The 15,190-nt window shown below is 45.4% G+C and overlaps 1 protein-coding gene across 2 annotated transcripts in view; it reads left to right on the top strand.

Moving 5' to 3' along the window:
• Window positions 1–15,190, top strand: part of LOC133399624 (far upstream element-binding protein 3-like) — a 35,456-nt gene that overhangs the window by 12,186 nt on the left and 8,080 nt on the right. For both annotated transcript variants that reach the window (XM_061671284.1, XM_061671283.1), the window contains exons 9-16: window positions 2,503–2,604; window positions 2,694–2,796; window positions 2,868–2,968; window positions 8,539–8,680; window positions 8,750–8,910; window positions 11,480–11,547; window positions 11,629–11,714; window positions 11,981–12,052. In XM_061671284.1, the coding sequence (XP_061527268.1) occupies window positions 2,503–2,604; window positions 2,694–2,796; window positions 2,868–2,968; window positions 8,539–8,680; window positions 8,750–8,910; window positions 11,480–11,547; window positions 11,629–11,714; window positions 11,981–12,052 (835 nt within the window). The remainder of the gene's footprint in view (window positions 1–2,502; window positions 2,605–2,693; window positions 2,797–2,867; window positions 2,969–8,538; window positions 8,681–8,749; window positions 8,911–11,479; window positions 11,548–11,628; window positions 11,715–11,980; window positions 12,053–15,190) is intronic.

The following is a 15,190-nucleotide window of genomic DNA, read 5'->3' as shown; positions in this document are numbered from 1 at the left end:
GCAGATGTAAGTGCAGCATATACTTGTAATTACTTTCACTTTGCTCATACGTCCTCGGGTTGAGGGAAATAAACAAACCCCCCGCCAGAAAACTGGGATTCCCTTAAATTGTTGAAGTGATTTGTTTTCTGTCCCTTCGGAATATGTTTGTTTGCCTCTTCCGTTGACAAAACATGAAATCCTCTTTTCAAAACAGAAAATAAAAGATGACTTCGCATTCAACCCTCCTCCTCGCTGTCCCTAATGAAGTGGCCAACCACGAATGAAGGGGGGAAAAAAAGACAAAACGAGAATTTTGTCCTGATGTAGTTGTTTTCTGGTGGTTGCTCAACGATTGTGCCGTCTTGTCGTTTTGAGCAAAGCACGAGTAGTAGTGAACTAACGTTAGCTCATAGTTACTTACGCGTGATACTGTCGGTCCACATTGAACTCATGGAATTTGAATACTACTCCTCATCTCGTTCAGCGAAATATTCGCTATGTCTTGATTATATTTTGAAGACAAACAGACCCGACGAAGCTGAGTTTAATCCTTGAAAACGGGGCATAACTATCAAGTAACTTCGATAAAATCTACTGTCTATGCGAGAGCTGGGCAATATTGAAAATATCTTCGATCACGATATGGGCCTTTTTATATCCCAATAATGATATACCACTATAAAGTACTTTTTAAGCTATTCTATGAACAATTATACAGCATAGTATGACTGCTTACCTTTTCTCGCTTTCTTTCAAAGTGTCAGAAATTAAAAATGTATCCAGCAGTGCCGCGATTAGGGCTGCAGCTATCAAATATTTGAGTCACGGAGTATGCTACTAAGGATGCTATCGAATAATCAAGTATTCGTATAAAATACATTTTTGCTTGGTTAAAGCGCAATTATGACACAAGAGAAAATAAGATTTTTCCCTTAATAATGAACAACCAATTACGTTCCTTTTTTCGATAATCAGCTGTTGCGTTCTTAAATTCACATTGTGCATAAGCAGCAAACTGTATTTTCTTGTCTACATTTCCAGTTATGCAATTTCAAACACAAATAAAAAATAAAGCAAATGACTCTACGCACCCCGATGGCGTCACATATCCCTCCGCCTTGTGCCGTACACATAATCTAGTAGCATACAGAACACACTGCCGATCGATTAAATGGATTTATCTGATCCTTCTGGCCGTTTGGCACGGCTCAACGGCCGTTTGTAGATTTCGGATCACGTTGCCGGATTTATTTCCGAATCTTAACTGCGCGGTTGTGCTTCCAACATTAGCTTTCTTTAGCCCGCAACACCTTCCACAAACCTCTGCGACTAGGTTAGGCACTATTTAATTTGATTGGCGTGCCGGCGACAAAAGGAACGATGCCTCTCATCTACGGCACCCTCTTTGCCCGTAAAACGAAGCCACGCGTGGCTTTTAGCCCAGCTTTCAACAGCCTGTGGCTTGGCGTGTCGCATTTTGTCATCCGTCGGCTTCTGTGAACTCCGACTGACTTTTGACCAACCAGCGATCGCCTTTCTGTTTACCTCTGCCTGCCCGTAGCTTTCATTTCTGTTATCAATCCGTGCTCTTTTCGTCAAGTTTTGAGAAATAAACGGTTAAGTCTTTGTTTTGGGAGCTGCTAACTGCTCAGAAAAAGATTTGATCTACTGTAAACTTAAAAAATATATGCATCCATGTCCCTCTTCCCTTTCTGAGGTGACGTAAGCACTTTGCCATAATAAAGGTAGCGTGCGCGGGCGTCCTTTGAGCTTTACAAAAAAAAAAAAAAAAAGCTTCGCCGAGGCATCCTCAGCAGGGTTTTTTTTTTTTTAAATCGAGGTTCTCAAATGAATGCCTTATTTCAGCCCTACAGCACACATTGTGGAAATCGTTATTTGAAAATTGGATAAATGATACAAGACAAATGGCATGATAGACATTTTTTTTTCTATTGTCGCTCAGCTCTAGCATATACTGTACTACTTACTGAAGATAACAGCTTTAAATATTCATAGCTTTTTTTCATGATACGTTCCTTAATGCAAAGTAAAATGTGCCACCACCTGTAATGATATTTGTCATGGTTACAATAGACTAGCTTTGTCGGGGGATCTTTTAACTTCAGGCATCGACAGCTGCTTCTTCTTCTTCTTAATTAACTGTGTAGCACCAAACGTCATAGTTGCACACAAAAGCTTTATAAGTCGGTGCACAGGTTTCAGCCAAATTCATCCAGTAGTTCCTGAGAATTAGTTTCTAGTCAAATCACCTAATTCTGTTACAGAGTTCCTGTTCCCCTAGCAACCAATGCGGATATTTTCGAAATTTCTGCGTTTTAAAAGTAAAATATGGGTTCACACAGAGTGTGAGCCCAGTGTGCTTAAATGTTGTAGCATGTTCTAAGATGTTGTAATGTCTTCTGACACATTCTTGATTGTTGAAACAGGTCTTTGATGGACCAGAAATGTGTACTTTGCTTCTCGAATGTTATAGTCTCTTGTTGCGATGATGCGTGGCAGGTGGCGAAGGAGCTAGTTCTGGAGGTGATCCGGGAAAAGGACGCCGACTTCCGGTCGGGACGCAGCGACTTCTCCGCCCGGCTGGGAGGAACCAGCCTGGACGTACGCTCGGCCAAAACGAACGCACCCTTCCCGCGGTTCTAGGTTGCAGCCGGCCCCTCTGACGGCGACGCTCGTTTACTCCCTCGCAGGTTCCCGTTCCGAGATTTGCGGTCGGCATCGTCATCGGCCGCAACGGCGAAATGATCAAGAAGATCCAGAATGACGCTGGAGTGCGGATCCAGTTCAAAACGGGTATTTCACGCGCCGTTCGGGGATTCCCGCTTGATGGATTCGAGAACCTAAGTCTCGCTGTTTTCCCGCAGATGACGGCATCAGTCCGGAGCGCGTCGCCATGGTGATGGGCCAGCTGGAACGCTGTCAGCACGCTTTGCACCTCATCAACGAACTCATCCAGACCGCACAGGTAAAACACACATGCGCGCAAGCACACACACACAGCAAGATTTGTTTTAGTTTTGACTTTTTTAAATTTTATTTTATTTTTTATTTTTTTAACTTTAACTTTTGGTTTTTCTAATGCATTTCCTTTTATGGCGGATCTTCGGTTTTTGTCATTAAGCCGTTCCAGAAAAGCTGAAGAAAAACCGAATCGTACGAAATCCAAAGCAGTAGATCCAAAAGAAATAGTGAATTCAATGAATCTGTTGCAGACACCCAAAAATATGAACAAAAATAACCCTAAACCCTAATAACTAAGGCAGTGAACAAGTGGATCTTAACTTTGTTCAAATAAATGACCACTCGCCTCAGTGCAACATTTGGAATAAGATTATATTGTGCAAAGAAGGCTTTTGCGATGAGAAGATGTCTGACCCGCTCTCTCCCGCTCCGAGCCTCAGCCTACATCGCGCGGAACTTTAGTTAAGTCAATTGAGTGAGTGTGAAACAGTAAAATACGTCTATGCCAACATTGAGGCAGCGAACAAGGTAAACGGGGGTTGCCCTCTTGCACTGATGGTTTTTAGCATTTATTTTAGTCTTCAAACCAACGTAAGCCCCGATGGCAGAAAAAAAAAAAAAGCTTAACTTTGTGCTAAAACTTCACAACTTTACATCACAATGAATTCACCTAAAGGTTGTCTCACAGTATCACAAACACTGACCTTGTGCCTCATCGGTGGGTAGGTGAAGGAATCGACGTTTTACAGAGCATTTGTTTCCATTCATTACTCTTTTTCTTGCCTTCTAGGTTTACTTTCGTTTTCTAAGTTCACCGGTGTCGTGTGAAGTTACTTTTCGTGCCAAAACTTTGAGTTCCGGTGCGTACCCTTCAAACTAAAAGGCTACATGCTTAAAACAGGAAGTCAAGTTAAAACTTGCACATATAAAGCATTTGACGTGCTAAAACAGTCGTAAATAACTACTTTAACAATGCTATATTTCACTTTTAGCTGAAACATTAATTAATGCATATTACCGTATTTTCCGCACCATAAGGCGCACCGTATCTATTCCTGTACTTAAGCCGTACGTAAGGCACCCTATTATTCAGCGCATGCTAAAACAAGGTAATGGAAGCATAACAGTGAGTTTGGTTGAACTTTATTCTACTATGTATTTAAAAATACACATTATTTTTTGATCCATCTTTTGTCACAAATCCATCGAAGTCCACATCTTCTGTATCTGAATTGAACAGCTGGGCAATTTCGCCATCAAACATGCCGGGTTCCCCCTCGTACTCGTCGGAGTCAGTCTCGTTGCCGGGTGGCTGTTCGGCAATGATGCCGGCTTTCGCGAAAGCTCGGACAACAGTCAAAGGAGAAACCTTAGCCCAGGCATCTACAGTCCTTCGAATACTTCGAAGACCTCCTCAATTCCACCAACACGCCTTCCCATGAGGAAGCAGAGTTTGGGATCTCTGAGATTGGCTCTGCTATCTCTGGAGTTGAGGTCACCGAGGTGGTTAAAAAACTCCCCGGTGGCAAGGCCCCCGGGGGTGGATACGATCTACCCAGAGTTCCTAAAGGCTCTGGATGTTGTGGGGCTGTCCTGGTTGACACGCCTCTGCAACATCGCTTGAACATCTGGGACAGGGCCTCTGGGGTGGTGGTCCCCCTTTTTAAGAAGGGGTGCCGGAGGGTGAGTTCCAATGAGAGGGGATCACACTCCTCCCTGGTAAGGTCTATTCAGGGGTGCTGGAGAGGAGGGTCCGTCGAGAAGTTAAATCTTCGGAGGAGCAGTGTGGTTTTCGTCCTGGCCGTGGAACAGTGGACAAGCTCTACACCCTCGGCAGGGTCCTCGTGTATGCACGGGAGTTCGCTCAACCAGTCTACATGTGTTTTGTGGACTTGGAAAAGGCGTTGGACTGTGTCCCTCGGGGAGTCCCGTGAAGGGTGTTTCGGCAGTACGGGGTACCGGACCCCCATATACGGACTGTTCGGTCCCTGTACGAACAGTGTCAGAGTTTGGCTCTGCATTACCAGCAGTAAGTCTGATTTGGTTCCGGTGAGGGTTGGACTCCTCCAAGGCTGCCCTTCGTCACCGATTCTGTGCATAACTTTTATGGACAGAATTTCTAGGCGCAGCCGATGCGTAGAAGGGGGTCCGGTTTGGTGGCCTCAGTATTGCATCTCTTCTTTTTGCAGATAATGTGATTCAGTTGGCTTCATCAAGCCGTGATCTCTCACTGGAGCAGTTCGCGGCCGAGTGTGAAGCAGTTGGGATAAAAATCAGCACTTCCAAATCTGAGGCCGTGGTCCTCAGTCGGAAAAGGGCGGAGTGCCCTCTCCAGGTCGGGATGAGATCCTGCCCCAAATGGAAGAGTTTAAGAATCTTGGGGTCTTGTCTGCGAGTGAGGGAAGAATGCAACGGGAGATCGCCAGGCGGATCGGTGCATTGTCTGCAGTGTTGTGGACTTTGAATCGGTCTGTCGTGGTGAAGAAGGCGCTAAGCCGAAGCTCTCAAGTTAACGGTCGATCTCCGTTACTAGCCTCACCTATGGTCACGAGCTGTGGGTCGTGACCGAAAGAACAAGATCCCGGATGCAAGCGGCCACAGGGTGTTCGGGCTCTCCCTTAGAGAGAGGGTGAGAAACTCAGAGGAGAGCCGCTGCTCCTCTGGATTGAGAAGAACCAGCTGAGGTGGCTCGGGCATCTGGTTAGGATGCTTCCCGGACGCCTCCCCGGTGAGGTGGTCTGGGCACGTCCCACGAGACGCTGGAGAGACCACGTCTCCCGGCTGGCCCGGGAACGCCTCGGAATCCCCCCGGAAGAGCTGGATGATGAGAAGGAAGCCTGGGCTTCCCTGCTGAAGCTACTGCCCCCGCGACCCGACCTCAGAGAAGCGGAAGAAAATGGATGGATGGATATTTCAGATTTTTGTAGTCTGTCATAAAAGCAGACTGATTATCTTTGTGGTTTTTCAAAATAAGACATTTGCAAATGTGTGCTTTGACTTCCGCAAATGTGCTTTGACTTTGGAAAACATCCATCCATCCTTCCATTTTCTCCCCACAAGTGTCGCGGGAGCGCTGGACCCTATCCCAGCTATCATCGGGCAGGAGGCGGGGTACACCCCTGGTCGCCAGCCAATCGCAGGGCACCTACATAAAAACAAACAAGCATTCGCATTCAATTTAGAGTCTTCAATGAACCTCGCACGCATGCTTTTGGGATGCGGGAGGAAAGCGGAGTGCCCGGAGAAAAGCCACGCAGGCAGGGGGAGAACATGCAAACTCCACACAGGTGGGGCCGGGGATCGAACCCCAGTCCTCAGAACTGTGAGGCAGACGCTCTAACCAGTCATGCCGCCTTTGCCTAGCCCAGCCATCTTCGGGCTGGATGCGGGGTACACCCTGAGCCGGTCGCCAGCCAATCGCAGGGCACATAGAAACAAACAACCATTCGCACTCACATTCACACCTACGGGCAATTTAGAGTGCCCAATCAACCTACCGCGCATGTTTTTGGGATGTGGGAGGAAAGCGGAGTGCCCGGGGAAAAGCCACGCAGCCACGGGGAGAACATGCAAACCCCGGTCCCCAGAACTGTGAGGCAGATGTGCTAACCAGTTGGCTGGCGTAACTAAATATACTAAAATAAATAAATAGAAGCGCCGCAGCATAAGAGTTCCCCCACGCTTTGTCTGGCCTTGTGGTGGCTTATTTATTAGCAGGCGCACTCAAACAATTTTGGGCTTTTTTTTTTTTATTAATTAATTTATTTATGTATTTATTTTTTAAGTGCAACAGTTGCGTAAGGCACCATGTGGACCAAGAAACTAGTGAAGGTGTGTACTTATACCGCATCCTTTTATGTTGAAGGCCTGACTTTGGACAGGATTACGTCCATGTTGCGGATTCTTGCTTGCAGTCGTTAATGAAAGCTCGCATTGCGGAATACGCCTGGCCTCGCCTTGCCGTCTGTTCAACCTTTGCACGCGCCTTGCGAAATGCGCTTCGATTGCGGGAAATGAAGGTGGTTTGCATTTCAGAATCAGAATCAGAATCATCCAAGTATGTCCAAAACACACAAGGAATTTGTCTCCGGTCGTTGGAGCCGCTCGAGTACAACAGACAGTCAATTTACAGAACACTTTGGAGACATCAAGACATTGACAAAAAACAATTGTGCAAAAAGATGCAGAGTCCTCTAGCACTTAGAGCAGTTTGAATGACTCATATTGCAATAGTCCGGTGCAATGAGCATTGTGCAAAGGGCGCCGAGACTTCAAGGAGTGGATGCGGTTTAAAGTGACGAGTAGTGCGATCATCTGGGACAGATTATGAACGTTATCTTTCCGTGAAAACCGAGTGTATCCACAAAAACAGGAAAACATTTAGACCCCAAAAATCAAGCGAAAGCTAAGGCCTTCAAAAACCAAGGTTCCAATTTAATTCGTTTATCAAGCAGGTTTGCTCGTTTTTATGAGTTAACATTTTGGGGAAATGCTTTGTTTCACATGAGCTCTTATTAGTTGTGCGTTTTACAAGTTACAATCTCACACACACACACACACACACACACACACACACGTGTGCACACTGTGCTGTAGTCATAGCAATGTGAAAATAGGTCAAATTGTCATTGGGACATTTTCACTAATTATAGTTTTTAATTTTTGTATTTATTCGTTTTGTAAACGGGCAATGTTGAGTTAATTTTTTAAACTCGTTTTTATTTTATTTCAGTTCAAGAAATGTTTTTGATGAAATTTTTATTTCAGTGGTTTTCGCTAACTATAATGAGCATTATTCATTGAGCATGTATTGCGTATCCTTAATATCCATCCTAAGGTCAGTGTACTAGTATGCGCTTTGTCCTCACGAGTTAGCCATCTTCGTGCACTACTGTAGTAGAATGGAGGGGGTTTCCACAAGTGCCTTCCACTATGTATGACATTTCTGCACAGTAGTAGGACAACTTTAGCATAGTAGTAGTACAACTACATGTTACTAGTGAGGCAGAACTACGCTGGTTGACGTCAGCAGGTGACTCAAACAACTGGTCCTAAATCTAAAAAATAAAAAAAAAAGTGCTAAATACTAAGCAGTAGAATTTTGTCTCTGGTAGTACTAGTAGCAGTACTAGTAGCAGTTCAGGTTTTCCTCACTACTGTCATGTAGTTGTCCTACTAGTATTCCTCAGTTAGGCTAGTAGTGACGACAAAAAGACGACGACTAGTACATGGACTTTACAATGCATATCAAAAATATTGGCTACTAGTGTGTGACACATGCATACTAGTTGGGCCCACTAGCGTTACTAGTGCAGCACATTAGTTTACCTCTAAGGTTGAATTGTGTACTAGCAGGCCAAAAGTGGCACTAGTGCACTGAATTCTCTTCCTCATGAGGACATGGAGCATACTAGGACATAGACTTTTAAGATGGATCTCAAGGATGTGGGATAAAAGATTTCTTCCACATTCTTGGTACCTTGAGATCCAGCCTAAGGTCCACGTACTAGTAGTCCAAAAGTCGCACAAGTAGCGTGAACAAAGTGAGCATCTCGATTCCCGCCCGGCGTCCAGGAGCGGGACGGCTTCGGCTCGGCGCTGAGGGGCAGCCGGGTCAGAGGCCGCGGTGGCGATTGGACCATGGGTTCCCCCGGCCCCCTGCAGGAGGTCACCTACACCATCCCCGCAGACAAGTGCGGCCTGGTCATCGGCAAAGGTAGCCGCCGCCCCCGCCGCTTCCTGTGGGCAAACGGGAAATGAAGGCTTGGCATGTGCGTGTGCGCAGGCGGCGAAACCATCAAGAGCATCAACCAGCAGTCGGGCGCCCATGTAGAGCTCCAGAGGAACCCGCCGCCCTCCACCGACCCCAACACGCGCGTCTTCACCATCAGGGGGTCCGCGCAGCAGATGGAGCACGCGCGCCAGCTCATTGACGACAAGATCGGGGTACGTACGGCACGGTAGCGCACATGTGCAACAACGTTTTTGTAGGCTTAAATTCAGCTGGAGGTGGTTTCCGTTTGTTTATTCTGAACATTCACTTTGGAAATGTACTTGCTCACAACTACAAGTTAACCTGGTAGAAAATGGAATGGTATGGTGGAACGATTTCAATTAGTTTAGTTATAACTAATTACATTCGATTCGATTCTGATGGCTTTTCTTGATTTTGAATGAATGCATCAACAGCACCCTTGATGTTTCCTTGAAGTGGATTCAAACCATAGATCATTATTTTCAAATGAACCACATTTATTCTTTAGCAGAGCAAATTTATTTATATAGTGCATTTCCTACACAAAGTAACTCCATGTGCTTTGCATGATGAAAAGCATTATTATTAAAAGCAACATAATTAACAACGTAAATTTTTTTGACATTACCCGAGTTTACTCCGATGACTTGCACTCGCACTGACTGACGTGAATCAGCCAGGGATGCGTAGTCAGTGTCGTATTTTCCATGCACATTCCTAAAATGCCCCTCCGCATTTCCGTTCTTTTGTAATGCGATGGCAGACTGGCACATGAGGCATCCGCATTTCCAAAATGTCATCGTGAAAAAATACTCCTCGTCCCATTCCGTATGAAAGTGGTACGTTTTTGTCTTCTTACTTGGTCCAGCTCCCCCACTCATTTTTATACCCTTTCTTAAGTTTAAAAGAAAACACAGAGAGATAAAAATTGGAGGAAACTCACTGACTAGCGTGTTAGCTTGGCGCCGTTGTTTGCGCATCTGCAGTTACCTTTTAGCAGCCTTGTTTGCGCATGTGTGTGACCTGAGTGTCAGAAAAATTCAGATATCATCGATTCTACATGTATATCAATCAAGCAATGGGATGGAGGATAGGCTGGTGTCTTTTCGTTTTTATGTCACGCGATCTACCAATACTACCTTCGATCGCGATCGACGCATTGAGCACCCCTGGTCTCTAGTTTGCTAACATGGAAGCGTCCAGTGGACTCTTTTTTTTTTTTTTTTTTTTTTTTTTTTTGTTAAATATTTTTTGGGCTTAACGGCAGCTGCTTTTAATTTTAGGAAACTCTCCTTACTGAAGTGAGCAATTCATTATTTGCTGCAAATGAGTTACCACGGACTTTGCAATAGTTTTGAAAAAGTCAGATGGTATTGAGTCAAAACCGCTAGTTGATGGTTTCAGCCGCTAAACTGTTTTCTCTACAGTTTTTTGGGCAACTGTATCAAATTATGGAATGGTAATAGAGTAATTCCCGGGAGGTTTTCAGTGTTGTATCATTTTTTTCATTTTGCTGATTTGTGCGGATACTTGACCTGGTGGATTGCATTTTTGAAATTGTTATTATTAGCAAGCAAATTCATTGCATTTATCTGTTGTTTGAAGTTCTGAAGCTATCTGATTAGTGGGGTTTGTGAGCTTGAGCTTTACTCAAATATGAAGCTGTGACAGAGCACCTGTTAGGAAGTTTAAGTGTCTACAATGTCTTTTTTGAAACCAAGATGTCACCACATATTCCAATATTCCACATTTAGGCTTTACATATATCATATTTGTATCACTAAATGATATTCATACATGTATTTGACTTTTGTCCGAAGACCCCAGCCAAGAAATAGAGAAACTTTCAGCAAGTTGGGTTTTGAACTATCATGTGATTAACCAGTAGTCGTGCGCGTTAGTACAGCATACACAGGATGCTTCCGCTAGTCCGTCTTCCGTGTTGGTCACGTGACGTTCCGCATATAGCAGGTTTCCGAAATAATATACCACGGTAAAACTACAGCCGTGCCTCGAGATACGAGTGACCTGGCTTGCAAGTTTTTCTCGATACGAGTTGACATTGTGACAATTGTTCTTGCTTTGACTTCCAAGTTTGAGATACGAGCACTGTATGCTGGCAGTGAGCTCAACTCTCGTGACGATAAGAAGCACTTTGGCAGATCGTGAACAGATCTTCAAAAACGGCTTCAAGCTGTTTATTGGCACTCCCGGCTGAAGTTTAGTGTCAAACTAAACAGAAAGCAAAAAATTACAGCTGGTGTGCTTTAAGAATGTCCTGCTAGCTTTGTACTAACAACATATAATGCGAAAATGGGATTGACGTGTTAGGGATCGCCCCGGAAGAGCTGGATGACTCTTGCGGGATGGAAGACAGAACTTCTCGTATTCGCCCTTCAAGGTCTTCCGAATTCGTACACAAAAAAATTGAGTAAGTATTTTTAAATAGGGAGTTACTTTTCAATCACCCTGTACATCAGAATAATAGACAAAAAATAAGAAGAGGGAGTATTTCAAACTGCAAAACTGTTCAAGCACAAAAGGCATACAGATCCACCATTCTGCAAGGCCACAGGACAGGTTTAATTTAAAAAAATTTTTTTTTTTAAAATCCACAAAAAGCCTTTGCAGTCGGAAAGATAATCCCTCATTTGCATCTTGACGGTTCGAGGAGGAACTTCCAACTGTTTCTGAGCCACAACCGCAGTGGCGTCATACCGCAAGTGCAGTTACAAAGTGACGATGATGATGTCTCTTCAGGGTTCTGGCATCATGAGTAACGGAGGTTTCGGCTTCAGTCCCTTCACTCAAGGCCCCGCCCACCAGAAGTAGGTCGCCAAGGCAACGTTTGTGTGTAGGTGCAAGAAAGTCGTGTGACCTGTGTGTGGCCTATGCGTGTTTGTTTGTAGCTGTGGTGGTGCCCAGACCTTCTTGACAGGCGTGTGGGGGAACACCTACCAGACCAGCTGGCAGAATGCCGCGCAGCAGGACCCTGGTAAAGCGTGCGCCCACACACACACGCACACACAGAGTATGTTACAAACACACGCGTTTCAACAGACACACAAACACATTCACATTCTTTCTCTATCGCACGCACACACATACTACAACCACATGCACGCATCCTGTTACACCCTGTGCCGTATCCATAGCGACGTCATAGGTCAGTGTCATTTAGATGTGCCTTCTAATTATCTGATTGACAGTCCATAGGATATATTCGTCATCTGTATAAATTTATGTTTGTGCTTGTTGTAGGTCAGCAGAGTCAGCCTGCGAGTGTGATGAGCGACTACAGCAAAGCGTGGGAGGACTACTACAAAAAACAAAGTACAACTTGATCTTCTTTGGCTTTTTTTAAGACTACTACAAGAAACAATGTCAATATTAATCCTTTTTTTTTTTTAACGGATATTGGGGAAACCAAATATCTAGCGTCTGACATTACCGGTGCGTCCACATTGAACATCTGCTTGGATGCACGCTATTTTATTAGCCCCTGGCTGCCAAGGCACCGAGCCGAAAGTTCTGTGTCTTTGAGGTGTTAACGCGTTGTAAGTCACTGATCATCGCCTCCATGCTAGCGAATAAGATACGCTTCTTACAAAAGAGTCATGAAGGGAGGACAAGGTGCCAATTGCTAAGTTATCGTTATGCAGTCGCAAAACATTGAAATAAATTCCAAGATGGCGCCTAACCGTGTGGTCGCCTCGGTTACGGCCTCTCTAGTATTGTCCATGTTTTTGTTTTTCATTCATCTTTGAGGACATTGTCACTCACTTACACAAGGGAAGACTCGCTAAACATTAGGGAGTCTACCCCGGACTTTCTTTCACCAACTTTCACAAATCCGCTCAGTTTTTTCTCCGAATTACTTACCGAAGCGGGGGCCGCGGTGTACGGAGCATGGAGGTGAAGACGACGCCGGGCGAAACGAGCCAAAATCCAGGTCAAGGTCCGTAAGAGAGGATTCCGAATGCCGCTCCCGTCGATTCGCGTCACCAATCTACGCTCCCTACCTAACAAAATGGATGAGCTTCATCTTCTCACAAAGACTTAAGACTTTCCGCTGCCCTGTGCTTCACGGAGACATGGCTTTGTGAACGCGTCCCCGACGGTGCCGCAATGCTTCCGCGCTTCCCACTACACCACGGACTGTTGACTGTTGTTACGGTACTTGTTGTTACGTCACGGAGCTCAGCACACACTGCAGCCCGGACTTGGAGTCGCAGATTTGGAACTGTAAGTCATTCTACTTGCCGCTTAATTTCGCATTTTTCATACTCGCGGGTGTTTACATTCCTCCTCAAGCTAACACGAATGTCGCACTGCTAACGCTCGCTGAACAAGTAAACAAAATTGAAAAAAGACACCCAGATTCATCCCTCATTATTCTCGGGACTTTAACAAACCAAAACTCAACCACGAACTCCCTAAATACAAGCAGCACATCGACTGTCCTATCAGGGAAAATAACATTTTAGACCACTGCTATACTACGCTAAAAAACGCATACCGTGCTGTCCCCCATGAAGCGCTGGGCTCGTCTGATCACTGCTTAATTCACTTCATACTAACATACAGACACAAACTTAAATGCACAAAGCCTGTGGTGAAAACAGTTAAGAAGTGGACCAATGAAGCAAAGCTAGAACTTCAAAGCTATTGAGACTGCACAGACTTGAGTGTCTTTGAAAATTCATCTGGCAGCCTGGATGAATATACGGACACTGTTACATCCTATGTCAGCTTCTGTGAAGAGGTGTTTGTACCAACAAACTCATTTCGCACATAAAATAATAACAAGCATTGGTTCACTGCCAAACTTAAGCAACTTCGCCAGGCTAAAGAGGACGCCTATCGAAGTGGGTTAGAGCCCTGTATGATCGCGCTAGAAACCATCTTATGAAAGAAATTAACATCGCTAGAAAAACAGTTTACCGCGAACGACTCTAAATCAGTCTGCCGTGGATTACAATTGCTAATCAATTCCAAGCGACCAGCCCCCCAAGCTGACAAGAATAAAGGACTGGCTGACGACTTGAACGCCTTCTACTGCAGATTTGAAAAGGACACTTTCACACCCCACACCCACCCGGCCGCACCACCGACCACCATCGCACCTCTGACTCCCCCTCTTGCATTGACCATCCACAAACAGGATGTGAGACGTAGCTTCAGACAACAAAAGATCCACAAAGCGGCAGGCCCAGACCTTGTGTCCTGCGCGGACCACCTCGCTCCAGTCTTCACACAGATCTTCGATAGAGCTCTGGAACTATGTGAGGTACCATCCTGTTTCAAATTCTCCACCATCATTCCAGTCCCCAAGAAACCTGCAATCTCTGGTCCGAATGACTACATGCCTGTCGCCCTGACATCTGTGGTCATGAAGTCCTTTGAACTCGTGCTGGACCATCTCAAGAGCGTCACAGATACCCTGCTGGACCCACTGAAGTTTGCCTACCGAGCAAATGGGTCTGCGGATGACACAGTCAACATGGGACTGCACTTCTTCCAAGAACACCTCGACGGTGCGGGGACCTACGCGAGGATCCTGTTCGTGGACTTCAGCTCTATGTTCAACACCATCGTCGCCGAGCTCCTCTCGTCCAAGCTTTTCCAGCTCAGCGTCTCTAAATCCACCATCTGCCGGTGGATTTACAGCTTCCTGACAGGCAGGATGCAGCAGGTGAGGTTGGGGGACACCACCTCATCTACAGGCACCACCAGAAAAGGGGAGCCCCAAGGATGCGTCCTCTCTCAGCTACTCTTCTCTCTAAACGAACGACTGCACCTCAACGCACCCGGCTGTCAAACTCCTGAAGTTTGCAGACGACACCGCTGTCATCGGCCTCATCGAAGACGGTGACGAGTCTGCGTGTCGACAGGCCGACTGCACACGCTCGAGACTGTAGATACGATCGTGTACTTTAGGAAGCATCCTTCGCCACAGCTGCCCCTCACGCTGTCCAACTGCCCTGCGTCAGCCATCGAGACCTGCAAACTCCTGAGAATTACAGGCTCTCAGTGCTGTACATTTTGCATTCAGATTATTGTCACATCTCTGTCGGGCCAATTATACATTATTTGTGCACTCACTGTAGTAGTCTCGCCACTCGGCACTGTTTGCATATCTGTTGTTCACCAATACTGGCCACTCGTGCATGAGAAGTGTCTGCACCATTTGCACAATTGACATTGTTCCACGTTATCGCACTACTCGTCGCTTTAAACTGCATACGTTTCTTGAAGCCTCTGCGCCATTTGCGCTATGGTGACTGCACCAGACTATTGTTGTATTCGTCATTTCAAACTGCTCTAAATTGCTAGAGGACTCTGCATCATTTGCACAATTGTCAAAAAATATATACATTTATCGGCATTACCATATTACTGGTAACCTCTTATTGCTCAGTGACTGTTTTTATGTTGTTGGTTGTTTGTTTGTTTGTTTATTTTTTATGT

Source organism: Phycodurus eques, chromosome 3 (assembly GCF_024500275.1).
Source record: "Phycodurus eques isolate BA_2022a chromosome 3, UOR_Pequ_1.1, whole genome shotgun sequence".
In the NCBI taxonomy this organism is placed as follows: Eukaryota; Metazoa; Chordata; class Actinopteri; order Syngnathiformes; family Syngnathidae; genus Phycodurus; species Phycodurus eques.
This window is presented reverse-complemented; position numbering and strand designations above follow the sequence as displayed.